This window comes from Pleurodeles waltl, chromosome 6 (genome assembly GCF_031143425.1).
Source record: "Pleurodeles waltl isolate 20211129_DDA chromosome 6, aPleWal1.hap1.20221129, whole genome shotgun sequence".
NCBI lineage: Eukaryota > Metazoa > Chordata > Amphibia > Caudata > Salamandridae > Pleurodeles > Pleurodeles waltl.
In genome coordinates this window covers 1,310,534,919-1,310,551,066 of record NC_090445.1, presented here as the reverse complement: position 1 = coordinate 1,310,551,066, position 16,148 = coordinate 1,310,534,919, and the positions used below count along the sequence as shown (strand labels likewise).

At 47.5% G+C, this 16,148-nt stretch overlaps 1 protein-coding gene across 3 annotated transcripts in view; it reads left to right on the top strand.

The window, feature by feature from the left end:
• Positions 1-364: 364 nt before the first annotated feature.
• Positions 365-16,148, top strand: part of GRID1 (glutamate ionotropic receptor delta type subunit 1) — a 2,731,706-nt gene continuing 2,715,922 nt past the window's right edge. The window contains exons 1-2 of one of the 3 annotated variants that reach the window (XM_069240587.1): positions 365-870; positions 4,041-4,196. In XM_069240587.1, coding sequence (XP_069096688.1) covers positions 792-870; positions 4,041-4,196 — 235 coding nt within the window. In that variant the 5' untranslated portion in view covers positions 365-791. The remainder of the gene's footprint in view (positions 871-4,040; positions 4,197-16,148) is intronic. The other 2 variants (XM_069240588.1, XM_069240589.1) reach the window with 2 other exon arrangements.

Here is a 16,148-nt window from a genome sequence, read left to right as displayed (position 1 = left end):
GCACCGAGCCTCGACCTGCAGCCCCGACTCCGTTGGATGGGAGAGGTGCGCCCAGGCGGCAGTCCGAGCCCTCTGCTGCAGTTCCTACTCACGCTGAAGGGGAAAGGCATCACCATCCCCCACCGAGCCCTCAGCAGGCACCGCGAGCCCTGTTCTGTAGCCGCGGCTCTGCTTGGAGGGGAGAAGGGTTCTCAGCTAGCACCAAGAACTCCCTATCCTACAACCCGAACAATCGAGGGGTGGGGGGTGTGAGTGAGTGCCTCAGCCTGCACTGAGTCTTTATCAGCACCCCCAACCCTCCTTGAAGTCCCGGATCTGGTTGGAGGGGAGCGGTGGCCTCACTCAGCCCCCACCGAGCACTCTCCTGCAGCCCGGCGCCGGGAGAGGCAGGGATCTGTGTGCGGCTCAGCTCCTCTCCTCTCTGCGCGCATCTCTCCATCTCCCCCTGCTTCCAGCAGGACTATATTGAGTGGAGAGGCTCTGCAATCACGTGGTCCGGGGGAGGAGGGGGGCCTCCGCAGTTTGCTGTTTGTTGGGTCTCAGACACACACAGTGTTGGAGGGCGCTGGAAGTCTAAGCCTTCTCTGTCTGATGGAACCACGATATATATTTATATCGTCACACACGCCAAAGCGGATTGCTTTCTTTCTTGTTTTCGCCTGGCCGATTCCCTTGGATTGTTAAAATCTCTTTTTGGGGGGAATAGACCCCGTTTTCGTGTTTGTACATTTTTATTCCCACCCCGATACCGCCGACAAATCCGAGCTGATGTGCTGTCTGCAGGGCTGGAAATGGAAGTGTTGATGCTCTGCCTTCTCCCCTGGATGTTTCGGTGCGCGTCGGTGCGGGCGGACTCCATCATACACATAGGTAAGGAGCGAACCCCCCACGCGGACCTTGAACATGGCCAAAGCCGGGCGCGCTGGGGCCGGGGGGCTGCTGCACCCCTAGCACACTCGCTCTGCCGGGGAACAGAGGACAGTGCGGGGGCAAGTAAAACTGGGCTGGGAAAGGTGGGCTTGACAAAGTTAACGTGCAAAAAAGATTAGGGACGACCGCCCCCCCCCCTTCCTCCAACTCTCCCCGGCACATGAAGATACCTCATGGCATCCTGGAAAGTATTGGGGGCTCTGCTACCGTAGATAACAGTGGATCATGCGTGTGCGTGAACCAGCATCTTGCTCCATTCATGGTGCAGAATATATTGTATGGTTTTATGCGAATAAATCAACTTTTACAGCACAGCGGGCTGTATGTAGTGCTGGATGCGAACAAGTTGCATGGGAGGAGGCAATGGCAGACTTGAGGTCCCTGAGTGTGTGCTCGCGAGGGAGAGACCGCCTGTCAGGAGCCCTGTGCACCGCCGAGGGTGTTGTGAGAGCAAAAACCTCCATGCAGGGCGATTAATGGAGGGAGCCGAGAGACCCACCTGCAGCAGAGGCCGAGGCGCGGGGGCAGAGCACCCCCAGCAGGGGCCTAACGCAGGCCCATGCAGCCCCTGCGGCGCAGGGGAGCCCCACCCTAACCCCTCAAGAGCCCACAATCCTTCAGGGACAGGAGAGTTCCGCTTAAGACAAATGGATATCTCTGGGGTATGGGAGACACAGATGCCCCTCTTCCCTTTTAGTGGGGGCCACGTCAGTTTAGGTTACGCCACTGCCTGCAAGAGTGAGAAGGGTGCAGGCACCCATCTCCATCTGGTGTAGAGGAATGGGGGGGAGACCAGAGACATTTCGGGGTGTTGGGAGGAGGGCGGGGGTGTGGGGTGCACCCTGGAGGCAGGGAAAGTGTGTCTCTCTTTGTGGGCTTAAGAAGCAGGATGCAAGAATCAACCTGTGCTGGAAGCCATGAATCAGAGAACCAGAGTCCTACTTCCTGTGCAGGTGGGGATGCAGGGTGTTTAGGAGCAGGATTCAGACTGCTGCTGATTCTGGAGCCAGGCATTTCCTTGCAGCTGTAAATCAATAAACACAGAGGTCCCTGCAGAGGGGAGCAGTATGCGAGTACCTCACTGCATGTGAGTTGTAGGAAGAGGTCTCTATGCAGCTGTGGAGCAAAGGCCTCCCTAAAGCTGAGAGCATCTCTCCATGCAGCTGGAGAGCGGTGTGCACGGTCACCTGAAGCTGGGGATCAGGGAGACTCGGTATTTCTTCAACTGCGAGCAGTGAGCAGAATCTTCATGCAGCTGTGAAAAGAGATCTCCCTGCAGCTGCGGCCAGCAGGAAAGATCTCCCTGCACCTGCGGGCTGAGAGAATAGAAGTCCCTGCAGCTGGGTGTCACTGAACAGAGAACTCCCTGCAACTGGTGGGCAGCGAGCAGAGGTCTCCCTGGAGAAGAGGCCCTGAGGCAGGCATGCTGTTGCACGGGCCGGTTGAGACGCTTGCATGTATTTAACATGTCTCGAGGCGTGTGCTCTAGGAGTGAGGAGAAGATAGAAGCTGAGAGGCCCCTCAGACTCGCTGGCACCTAGAGCTCTCTGATCCCGTCAGCCGGCGGACTTCACCCAGCGGTGGAGAGTACACCAGAGGCAGGGAGCTGTGTCGCTGTCACCCTTTTACTCAGAGGGGTCTGGGATGGTAGGGGGATTGCATTTTGGTTGAATAGGGGTAAGCGCGATTTCCAGAGACAGACTGGAAACGCACGTGTGCTGTGAAGCAAAGGCTTCTAGGGGCAGGCTGGGAAGCCCCGGTAGATACCAGAGAAGGGGCACCTACGCGTATTTCCTTGCGGTGCTTGTGACAGACGAGGGTGCGAGGGCGGCGGCTAGTCAGTCTTCCTTGCTGCGCCCACATGCACTTGACAACCTACCTACAGTCCAGTTGAGAGCCACAGGTGCGCTGTGCACAGACACATACTGCGGACTGAACTCCTCAGGCAGGAGTCAGGCCCAGCCTTCAGTCTGACCCTTAGGAGAAGGTTCTGGACACAGCTCTGATAGACACGTTGACCTGTGGAAATGGGCGCTGTTCAGCGGCTCGTGGGCAGGGAACGCTATATGGCAGTACCGCCACTGCTTCCTCACAGCGAGTTGTCTGTCCTCACATCGGACCCCCTCACGCAACCCCCCCCCCCTTGTGAGTGCGGAACTCTGAGTACAAAAAAAAGTTCACCCGGGCAGGTCCTTGGCGCCCACAATCTTGAATTCACCCATCATTCACAAAGATTAGCTTTGCCATGATATACCTCTCTTATTTACGGCAAAAATTCACCTTTGATGTGGACCTATTTTCTGTCAGAAATGTGTATCAATCGGCAATGTATGGAGACTTTCCCATTGTCGTAGTTAAAACCAAGCTGTAGTCCAGGGGTCTGGGATGCAACAATTGCTCTTCTCTTAAATTGGCCCTGGGCCTTCGTAGCAGGTTGTTGGACTAGTGTCAGCCCTCGGGGCTGCTGCTGCCTTCCCGGGCGAATGATGCGACCGGTAATGGCGTGTGCTTTCACACAAATACATCTTTTGCATGACCCTACGGATAGTTATTCTTTGATTATGTGTTTTTATGAATGTGTGGGGCGTGTGTATTTGTCATTACATTGTGATGCTGTAATATGTGTCCTTGATGGGAATTCTATTAGCTTTGCTACAGGTCTTTACAATTTTGATAGGTCTTCTGCTGATAAGACAGTGACAAGGCTCAGGGGGTTAATGTACGTGCTTTACAGGATATTTGCGAGTAGCATTCGGGTCGTTGGTACTGGGTCTTATAGCCTCACATACTCTTTCATACTCAAGAGGTCGAGACATTGTGACCATGTTACTGCAGCACCTAGAGGCTTAGAAAGAGTTATTTTAGCATCCAGTCATCAATACTACTATTGCCTCACGGGGCAGTTGCTGGAGCCCACCACAGGTGTTTCAAAAGTTCATAAAAGTATATATCCATGGCAAGAGAACTGCTTGGGGTGATTTATTGCTTCCGATTAGGAGAGGTACAGAGACACCTTCATAGCGCCACACAGTCCCCACATTCAGAACTGTCCCCGTTCTAGGCCCCGATCTGGAGCGCAGACTAAAGACACTGTTCCCTGATCCCAACAGGTGCCATTTTCGAAGAAAATGCGGCCAAGGACGATGAAGTGTTCCAGCTGGCCGTGTCCGATCTGAGCCTGAATGACGACATCTTGCAGAGCGAGAAGATCACATATTCTATCAAAGTCATCGAAGCCAACAACCCCTTTCAGGCGGTGCAGGAAGGTAAGGAGGGCAGTGCCCGCCATGGCCTGGGATACCGACCGTCTGTGCCTCGCCGCTCGCAGGGGCCTTCAGCACTGGGACTCTGGACAGTGGCCGTTTGTGAGCCTCCCTCTTCCCCACCATGTCCATTGACAGTGGCCGTCTGTGAGCCTCCCTCTTCCCCTCGGCCCTTCCCCACCATGTCCATTGACAGTGGCCGTCTGTGAGCCCCCCTCGTCCCCTGGGTCCTTCCCCACCATGTCCATTGACAGTGGCCGTCTGTGAGCCTCTCTCGTCCCCTGGGTCCTTTCCCACCATCTCCCTGGACAGTGCCGTCTGTGAGCCTCCCTCGTCCCTAGGTTCCTTCCCCACAAAAACTCTGGACAGTGGCCGTCTGTGAGCCTCTCTCGTCCCCTGGGTCCTTCCCCACCACCTCCCTGTTCAGGGCCGTCTGTGAGCCTCTCTCGTCCCATCGGCCCTTCCCCTCCATGTCCATTGACAGTGGCCGTCTGTGAGCCTCCCTCGTCCCCTGGGTCCTTCCCCACCGCCTCCCTGGACAGTGCCGTCTGTGAGCCTCTCTCGTCCCCTGGGTCCTTCCCCACCACCTCCCTGGACAGTGCCGTCTGTGAGCCACCCTCTTCCCCTCGGCCCTTCCCCTCCATGTCCATTGACAGTGGCCGTCTGTGAGCCTCCCTCGCCCCAGGTCCCTTCCCCACAAAAACTCTGGACAGTGGCCGTCAGTGAGACTCCTTGGTACCCAGGAACCTTCACCAAAAAAAACCTGGACAGTGGCCGTCTGTGATCATCCTTCGTACCCAGGAACCTTCTCCACCAGGACCCTGTGCAGTGGGCGTACGTTGACGTCCCTCGTCCCCAGGGCTCCTCCTCACCAAGAAACTGGACAGTGGCCGTCAGTGAGCCTCCCTCGCCCGAACATCCCTTCGCCACGAAGGCCCTGGGCAGTGACTGACTTAGTAAAAATTCCCCAGGCCACTTCATCACCCGCCCCGGACAGTGCCAACCTGTGCCTCGGGGCTTGCAGGGGCTTTCAGCACCGCGGCACTGGACAGTGGCCTTCCCTACATAGACCCTGGACAGTGACGTGGAAACTTAGCACATGCAACTTCACCACCCGCTGACCACCTATGCCAGCCCCCCTTTTACGCCCCCGCTCATTCCTCAACGGGTTAGTGGACAGTGACCCATGTAAGCCTTACCCAGCGGCTTTCAGCAGATGTCCTCGAGACGGACGGGCTGTGAGTTCGAAACCCTGGGCAGTGCCTACCAGTGCTAGACAGGAAATCCTCCGTCCCCTAGACAGGCACAACCCGCGCCCCTCCCCCAATGTCTTCAGCACTGAGACGATGGACAGTGACCGTGTGTGAGCATACCTCATCCCCAGGGCCCATTACCCCCAGAACTCTGGACAGTGAGTGCGTGCCAGTCTCTATCAACTCACTGAATCCTTCATCTCTCGGTCCCTTGGGCAGTGGGCGTCTGTGGGCCTCCTCCAGATCCCTTCAGCACCGAGACTCTGGACAGTGACCACCTCTTAGCCCACCCTCCACCCCCCAGGTCCCGTAACATGTTCCTTGTCACTAACCACCAGGCAGCCCCTACACCTGGCTTTTCACAGGATCCTTGTTATTAAGCACCTGCGAGCCTGCCCCACGATCTCTTACCGGATCCTTGTCACTAACCACCTGAGAGCTTCATCCAGGGCCTTAGAGAGAATCCTTGGTTCTAACCACCTGAGAACTAACCAGCCACCGTGTCTTTCACAGGATCATTGACACTAATCCCCAGCGGGCCTCCCTCCGGGCCCTGTGCCCACCCCTTGGCACTTACCACACGCTAGCCCTACCTCACCTCAACTCAGATCCCTTCAAAGGAATCTCGACAGTAATCATCTGCGAGCCCCACCAACCCCAAGACCCTTCACCTCCTGGACCTTTGACAATGTCCTGCTGTGCCAAGGTTCCTCTGGTTTAAAGCGCTCTGCTCCTGGCCAGTGACCTCCCACGACTCTCCTTCGTGTTATTCCATCACTCGGCCTCTCCACAGAGACCACCTGTAACCCTTGCCGTGCTTGTCAGCTCCCGGACTCCGGACAGGCTGGACAAGCATGCGCAACAGCATCCCCGGTGTAGGTCACTGTAGGTCGCTACCCCAGCACTTGCTTGCCCTGCTCTTTCATTGTTACACTCTATGGCTTGCATATACATGTGGAAATTCGGAATAAAAAATGTATATTCATGAAAAACAGTTAATCGCTTTGTTTGAGGTGTAGCTCCTTATGTAATTAATGGCGCTTCGTGCTTCAGTCAACTTCGGTGATTAGATGTCTGTTCGCTTCCTTTGGTTCCCATTCATGAATTCCTGAGATGGTTTATTGATTTATTTATTCATGTATGTATCTCTTTCTACACATTCACTTATTGATTTGTGTACCTTTTACTCAACCATATATTTTCTCAGCCATGCATCCAATTAAACGTGTTTATATGCCAGGGTCCATTTATTGTGCCATCGTCTACTTGTATTTTTTATGTATTTATTTGCCTTCATTTCTTTACTCATTTGTCTGTGTAGGCATTCGTGCATTTATTTATTCAAAGCGTAGCGCATAGCGCAGAGAGGCTCCCCTAAGCCGTATGGAGGTCGCGTAGCAAATGGCTAAATAAAGTAAAAAAAGTGTGTCAGAAAGTGTCTGCGGCCCGGCGTCCTCCCACATTTGCACTTGAGTGCTGCTCTGAGAGTGCTACCATGTTTTTGTAATATAATACAATGCAAAGCAAGTCACGACATGTGATTATTTCGGAAAGCGCTATATTGACACCGTATGGGAGCTGCACACAAATCATCTGCATGCTCGGGAAAGAAATGCGAAGGCTTGTGGAGGCGGCAAAAAGAGGATAACAAGAAAGGAGAGGGCTGTGCCCTGGAGCAAGATGATTGACGGAGCAGTCACTGTCTCGGCGGTCATATTTTTGTCTGCTCGACAGAGCTGTTCTTTTTTCAGAAACGTACCATCAGCCGAAGGTTGGCGCTGTTTTCTAAGGAAAGGGAGTCGGGATGAAAAGGCTGAACTTGGCACTTGATGTGTCTTCTGACATTGTGTGTGTGTCTGGAGCGGGGGAGGCGCTGCACACAGCAGCACGGGTTCGCTGTGCATCATGGTATCTCCGAGGGACCGTGGGTCCGAGCACCCCTTACGCTCCACTTCAGGGCCCCGGGTCACAGGGGTCGGGGAGCAGGGCCGCTTGCCCTGTGGCGCTGTGCGGTGCCGGCGGCTTCTCGGAGGGAGGGAGGGTGAGCGGCGCTACACACAGCAGCCGCCGGGTAATGGAACCCGACGCGTCACTTAATGAGCCCCTTCCCTGTTTTATGACAAAGGAGAGGGGGAGGGCGGCCACGGCTGAGAGCCGCTGGCTCGGCGTTTTTTGGTCCAACAGGTGGCACGCTTGGTTCAAGGTTATTGCTGAGAATGCTGCATGGGTTGCAGGCAGCGGTGGCGGAGAGGGATGATCCAGAGCTTTGCAGCCTGGGACATCTTTGTATGGAGAGGGAAGTGCAATGCAGCTTTTCAGGGGCCGTGCCACACATGAATGCAAACCCTGCCTCTGTGTCTGCGTGCTTCTTGTATAGAAACCTGTACAACCAACCAAACTAAGCGCCCTCCTTCCCTTCCCTTCCCTTCCGTTCCAGTCCATCACTTCCTTCCTCCGTCCCATAATATATGGTTACCTATTATGTCTCTAGACCTCTTTATCAGCCAGACAGGCACAGAGGTTGGATACAAAAGCAGGAAGACAAAGAGAGAAGTGGATGTAGAGCTACCAAGGTTATTTCGTGTATGCATATCTCCACCAAGACTTAGCTGTTTATAATAAATGACCCAACACCGAGGACTAAACCCCTCTTGATTGTGGGCTAGATAAGCCAGATACATGTGTGGAGTGTGAAATCCAGCGCCAAGCTGACCTTGATTGCACCTTATGCTTTTCCTTCCTGGCTTGGCTTCATCTGCTCTTCAAAATGGACGCTTCGTCTTTTCAGTGGGCACAGGTTCCACCCGCAAGTTTTGCGTGTTTTTTTGTTGTTGTAAATACACGTTTCCATTGCTTATATATATTATCACATGACCAAAGTGGGAAAGCAGATTGCAGCTTACGTGCCATGTGCCCTGGTTTTCTTCCCCTGCAACCCTGAGCGAATGAGGGGGACACGTTTTGCATCACACGTTTCTATGTTATTTAATGGTGGAACGTCTTCGTGTTAGTCAATGGCCTAAGATGAAGTAAATGTCTTGTTAATGGCAGTCGTGCGTTTACTGCATGTTGTTCTCATTTATTTGCAACGGCTGACGCCTTTGTTTTCTGGACGGTTGTTTGGACAACCACCCTCTGTGGCCTGGCAAATGGCCTAATTTCGAACGCAGCTGCTGTGTCTGTGCTTCAAACAAAGGAAATACCAGAAAAATGGGGTCAATTTAGTCTTCCATTATGAAAGGCCAGGCATAAAACATCACGGAGCGCTGCTAACACCGCCGTTGCTTTTACTACTGGAATGTACGATTTTACATCAGGTCGAGAAGGTGCATTTATGTTGAATAGTTGGAGGGTTAAATGATCGCCATTTTCAAGCCAGTCTTTTGGTGTTCGTTTGTATCGCAAGTCTGACCTTCGAATTATTACCTATTACCGAATACTGTTGATGGAAGGAACTGGATCACACCACAGTTCGAATACCATAGCAGACTCATTTACCCTCCTGCGCCAAAAGGAGACCTTCGGTTGCCCAATTGCCACATTTCTCTTATTTCTTTTAATATAGAGAAATGCGGTAATGCCACATAACATCACAGAATTACATTAGATGGCTTCAGACAGCAAAGGACTCGGGAACAAATGCACATAGATATGAAAAAAAAACAGATGTGACCACGTTGTCATTTGTTATTATCTATTTATTTAATCTCTATTTACTGACGCAAATCTCTGTACCAGGCGCTAATATCGAACTGTAATGGCATTGCTCCTACTGGGTACTACCTCCAGAGTCTGCCTGGCACTGCAAATGAGACCGGCTTCACAACCACCTTTGTGGCACACAGCTGGGCCTAAAGACGAATGGATGAAGAGGAGACTTTTTTGTACATAAAATGCAGTAAAAGGGATCCAGGGAAGCATGTGGCAAAAATATCTGCACTCTGTTAGAAAGTTTATGAACGAGTGAAGTTGTCTGACAATTCAGCCTACAGCTATTGCACCCCCTTCCTGATTTAACATGGTGTAGTGTAAAACCCAAAATACGTTTTGTCGTAACTAGGATGTGTTCATGATACATGTCTCAGATATATTTTACTCAACACTGATGAACAGGTGGAAGTATAGTCCTCACGTTTACCCAAAATGCTAATGGTGCTCAACCTATTGCGAAGTGTTATGCACACTAAGAAGCCAGCAGATGATCGTGTGCTGCAGCAAACAAGCTTTTACCACACAATGTACGTCATTAATAAACTAACCCTTCTAGGTGTAGTAATTATGGTCTATGGACAACAGTCAATGTAATGGTTGTGACTTGGGCCCTGAGTATGACTTGCTTATTATTAGGTGTGTTGGGGGGGGAGGGGGGTGGGGGGAGGGTATAGGGGTTGCGGGGGGGGGGGGGGCGGCAAATGGAAAACACCTGGTATAGGTTACCATTTCTGTTTAGTATTCCCTCTCCAGCACCATGCAAAGCCAAGTTTGAATGACTAGAATCGGGACAAACATTCTCAACTCATAATCCATATTTATTTTTAATTCTGGTTCTGTTGTTGGACACAGATTTCTTCAGTTTACCAGGGTAAGTAGAACACAGGTATATTAGGAGAGCTGCCCATAAAACATTCTAGACCAGTGGTTCCCAACTTGTGGTCCGCGGACCCCCAGGGGTCCGTGACACATTCCCAGGGGGTTCGCAGGCCTGAGCTGGCAGGAAGACACCTCTCCAGCTGGGGGCTGTTTTTCTATCAATTACTTTATTTATGCAGCAGTTTAAAAAGCACTTCAAATTCATCCACCAACTTTCACGCAAAAAATAAAAAGGTCAAGAGAACTCATATGATTAATCTTCCTGCAGGAGAGAGATGGGAGGTTTGACTAGCGATAGTTCTGACTCATCTAAGGTAGCGCAGAGGGTTAACATGCCTGCTGCAAAGAACGTACATTATGCAAAGAACAATATTTTAAGTGCACAGCACAGTGGGTTACTGCTTTTGTGACAGATTATTTTGTCACTGTGCATTTCATAAATTACAATTGTAATGTATAGCACAGAGAGCTATGACAACCGCCTGGCAGAAATTAGCAATTTGTGTTAAAAAATGTTTGCTTGCTTAGGCATACATTCTTATCATTAAAGTCAACGCTAACCGCAGTGTTATGTTCTGAATCCCGAGTTTGCACATCTTCAAACTAAGCACGCTTACAAAATGCCTACCAGTATAGATGACATGTGAATACTACACTTTGTAGTCCACTGTAAAGCGCTCCGACACCCTACAGTGGTATGAGAGGTGCTATTAAACAAATGAATTACATGTGACAGAGAGGTTATGGAGAGAAGAGAGGCCCTTATGGTTTTACTTCCTTTCCCCACCACATATATATGTGAAAAAGCTTCTCAGATCTTATGTGCCTAAAAATAGAAACAAATGGCTTGGGAAATGTAGAATCTGACCAGAGGATTCTGCTTCCCTACATAAAACCAAACATTGAAAAGTTAGTCATCGAGATGCATTATCGACCTTCCCATTAAAATCTTTTGATTTTTGTGCATATTTTCAAAATAAAATAATTATATCTTTAGTAATTTAAGTATTTGTTTGGTGGGTTCTTGTTTGTGTATTATTTGCAAATTACTGTTTTAATTCTTGAAATTTAAATTGTACAAATTGCTTGGGGGTCACCGGCTTTCGACAGTGATTCAGTGGGGATCCTAGGGAGTCAAAAGGTTGGGAACCACTGTTCTAGACAATAAAAACATTTTTATAATATAAAATAAACTTGAAACCCACCCAATCCTTCCATACAACTCCCACCCACTGTAGCCCATCTTTAAAACTCTGTTTGACAGCACGTAAAAAACGAGCAGTTCCTACTGCCACATCTATATAGTCTTCAGTTATCTGCAGGAGAAAGTTTTGTGTGGAAACACACCTGATAACACTGGGTGAAAGTCCACACCCAGTAAACTCATAATCATGTGGAGCAGTATCTCCCATGAAGAAATTGCTTTGTCCGACTCAGAATTGTGTCCTTATTATGATTACTTTTATTATTCATAACAATGCTACAGCTGAGAAGCATACTATATACTTTGAAAAGGCACCTTTGCATGTCCCCATGCAAATTAGGCACTCCTTTCTACTTGCACCATATTACAGACATGGGTGTAGAGGCAAAGATTGCATCAGGGAGCACTGGGACTGTATGCGATACAGAGGTGACTCACAGTCAGTGCACCCCCAAGGGTAACTCATGGAATGAAGGAATAGTGATCCCAGGGACGTTACAGCTATCTGCAGGTAGGTGGCTATAGTCACTCATTTGCATTTACCTGCTGGGGTCTCTGAAGCCCGTTTAAAGCCACATGATTTATCCCTGGCACAGCGAAAGGCAGACCTGTTGCTTTAAACAGCTAATCCATCTTTCACTAATATAAACTTCTTCCTCTGCAAACGTGGGTGAGAACCTGTGCTGGAAATAGTGCATTTATTGTAATATGGTAAACTGCCCCAGTCAGTGCCCGGCACACAGACTTAAGAGTGTGCCGTAAACCATATTTGTAGGACGGCCCCAAATCACAGGCTTACAACTTAGGGCCTGATTTAGATATTGGCGGATGAGTTACTCTGTTACAACGGTGATGGATATCTGCCGAAATCCCATAAACTCTAATGGGATTTAGATTTTGGCAGACAGGATATCTGTCATCGTTGTGATGCAGTAAGTAGACCCTCAAAAGCTAAATCAAGCCCTTAATCTTGATCCATGGCGACTGGTGTGGGAATGACACCCAGCAAGTACAAAAAGTGAAATGTGACAACAAGTTCTTTGTTCTTTAGTGGCTGCTATTCTACAGAAGGAAGAGTTTTTTCTCAATAGCTTCCCAAAAACGTGCAAAGTGTTACCTTTTGGCCAACAGATATTGCAGAAATGGCCATTGGATTTTTGTGTGTAGTAGTCGTTAGAAACAGAATTCACCTGGATGAGGGATTAGACTCCCCACTGACATTGGGACCTTGGTATGCTTGCGTAAGCCTGACTTTCTTCCATGCTCAGGGGTTTCCTCAAGCACAGGTGGTCATGGGTAATAGGCCGTTCTCTCAAAAATCCATCTTCTGGATTACTGCAGAATAATGAGAATGTACTTGTTCCAAATGATTACAGACCTTCTTAAAGCTCATATGCAGTGTTCTTAGCACCTAAGGAACCTGACCCTCCTTCAAATACATTTCTATTTAATATTAACTCGTATTAAAATAGTGGTGATTGGCACGAAAAAACAAACGTTTCAAAGGTAAATTGGATCTAGCCCCAAATACAAGTATTGGAATAACAAATAGAAAATTAACACATATTAAACAGATACAAGAACAATGTTTTGTACTAAGGTGAAAAGCAAAAATCAGGCCAAATTATTACAAATCCAACAATCATTACTCAAACATTGATCTAAATCGAACATTCAGCTTATATTCATCTTTGCATGCAAGTTTGTATTCTATATGAATGTAAACAGCATCATCCAATGGTAGCCAACACATCTTTCGTCTTTGGGATTTTTTCAAGGCTGCCTATATGTATATTCATAAGATGGTTTATTTCCATGGAGTTATAATTGTATAGCAATTACATGGTAAACCAGGAACAAGAGAAAAATGAGAGATTTCACGCAAAGAGTTGTAACCTAATTAACAAAAAAAAATATAGACACCATGAAAAAATATCCTCTTTGAGCAATGTGAATGGAAGAAGTCCACAACAACTAAAACAGTGACACCTCTTCCACTCCCCCACACACATTTCACTTATTTTGCATGTGTATAAACATAATTTAAATGTTTTTAAGGGGAGCATCCACCGAATGTTTAGAACCATCCTGCAAGGCACAAAAACGTTTTATCCTCCTATTTCCAAATGCTCTAAGAGCTAGGTTACAAAATGGAGCCCACAACTTTGAAGAGTTTGGCAGTTTTTAATCCTTAACACCCCGACCAACTGGATAGAGGCCAGGGCTTCTTATACACTTGGTAACGTGATGTATGAACACAAAGCCTGCTCAGTACACACTGAAACTAAGAAAGAGTTAACAACAGCTCTGCAGTGAGACAAACATATATTTTTCAGTATCAACACATTTATTCTGAATTCAATGGTATGGAAGCCAAATATTCTTCCTATCTGAAAATACTGTGAAATTTCGAATAATACCACACGGAAAATTATGGTATTAGAAAAGTATGCTTGTGAGTATGAATGTGGGAAACACGAGACTTTTAGAAGCCATAAAGCTGATGCACTAAATGTGTTACATGGAGGCTCTTTGTTCTGACAGCTGGGATGCTACCGACCGAAAGTCTTAAGGCCCTATTCAGTAAAGGGTTTCTCCCATGATGTGCTTATGGGAAATACCTTTACTGAATAGGGCTCTGAGATGCATAATCCGCAGAAGAGGAGGAGCTGCAGTGCTGCTGTACCCAACACAAGGAAGATTGTTAGAAGGAGGAGGTCGTATGGATATGAGCAGAGAGCTGCTGTCCCTCACCTGGAGTCCACCACACCAACCACTTGTTCTTGATCTTTTGGTGAACATGTATGATGATACCTATGCCTCTGACTGGGTGAATGAAAAATAAGTGCAACCTAATGGAGAAGATAGTAATAGGATAATACTTAACATGGATTTACACAGCTTGAGCTCCATTCAGATGGTCAACATGGAGACTCCAAAGAGAATAATTGCAGTAGAGCTGAAGCAGCACAGTAATGACAGTCTATGTGGGTGACGTGACATTTCAAATGATTATTGTGTAGAGGAAGCCAAGTCATGACTTTACTCCTCACTAGTACAAAAACACTAATGTGCCATTCATGAGAAATGCATTGTTGGGTATGAATATGGTAAAGAGCTAAAATATGGTGAGAATACACACTTTAAAATAAATATTGTGTCCTATACATTTTCTACAAAATATTGCCACATTGGAATTAATAATAGAAAATCTACACGTAATCTGATGATATTTTTTACACCATATTTAGGGCTCACTCTTTGTTAGATGATATTTCTGTGAATGGTATTCTGATACAACCATTCCACTGCCTTGAACTAAGGAAACAATTTAAAGTTCCTTAGGACAAAGTACAAAGCTCTGTATGGAAGTGTTCCCCTCTTCATCAAAGATGCATGACCTGAAACATAGGCACAATGAATACACATTTGACCCACCCTATCACAATTAAATAAATCTTCTCCAAAAAGCATGGCAGGTGTCCCGAGCTGTGCAACACACTTAAATTTCTCTTCAGGCAACTTCAGTTAATTTTCTATTTTGTAAAGAACTGAAATTCTGATTCTCATACAGTGCCCTTTTTCACACTAACCACAACAGCAGTCATCCTACTTTGTTCTTCCAGTTTCCTGTTTTTATATTCACCTCAATATCCCTGGCTATATATTGCAAGAAGGCATTCTTTTGGAATGATAGCAGCATTGTAGAAAATGTCAATTAAAAACATGTAATGTAAAGTCATTTTTTGCAGTGAGGCTTATCGTAAAAGAATTTTACCAAATTCCACACACATACACTGCATCCATTATCAATTTTGCACTCAGTGCTTAACTTGTGCCAATTGTTGTTGGTTGTCAGCACTTGCACCCACTTAGGACCAGACCTTATTTGTATCATCAGAGTGTGAGTCACAGCTAGTCAGAGACAAAAAGTAGAAAAGGGAAGAGGAACATAGTTAAACAGTGTCGAGAGAGAAAGCTGTGATAAAAGAGAACCTGCATGTTTGAGATGAAGATTCAGAAAGTGTTAAATGGTGGTAGAAAGAGGCCTGAGGTGGGATTAAGACCAGGCAGCTTTTGTACCTGGAAGCCCCAATAAGGCAATATGAGTGTGTGGGTGGGTTGGGGTCCTCAGAAAAACTTTGAACTTCCTTCACCATCAATGTCACCCTTGCTGTGGTGTCAAAGCATTATGAACCTTGTTGATGTTCCCACACAGAAGAAGAGGCAGACGTTTGAAGAGACAGCAGCTTCCAATGTACTGTACTGGATAAAGTAAGAATTAAAGAAACATATGCTGTTCTATTTCCAGAGTGCAGCCCTACCTGGGCCTTTTCCCATCATTAAACGATGGCACAAACAAAAAAACAGAAAATGATAGCATTAACTACACCCACAAAATAGCAAGGTAGAGTAAATTATAGTAAGTTCATACGAAGCAGCTTATGGCAGCACTATTAATATACCTTTAACCAGACTATCTTCCATGATTTATATTTTCAGTCATATGGGAATAAGCAGCCATTTTAGCATATTGTGACAATGATACATAACAATTCTTTCAGGAATATCCAGTTTTTGCCCGTGAAAAGGGGGCCCATTTAAGCTATTTAGGATACCCACATGGGATATATTTAGGTTTTATGAATCTAAATGGGAATCGTTTGCGTTGTTGGTGGTTATTTTGAAAATTGGACAAGGATTTAACCCTTCAGGCTCAGTACTGGATGCCACTAGTTTTAGGGATAGAATCTCGGTCTAAGCCTGAGTCTAAAAAAGGACATAGTTGAAAAGACTGTCTTAAAAAACTCTTCGGCATTGACAAATTTTACTTTTCCTCTTATGAATACAGGTCTGTACGTGCAAGAATGTAAAGTGTTCTAAGCGTAAAAGAAGGGACTAAAATAG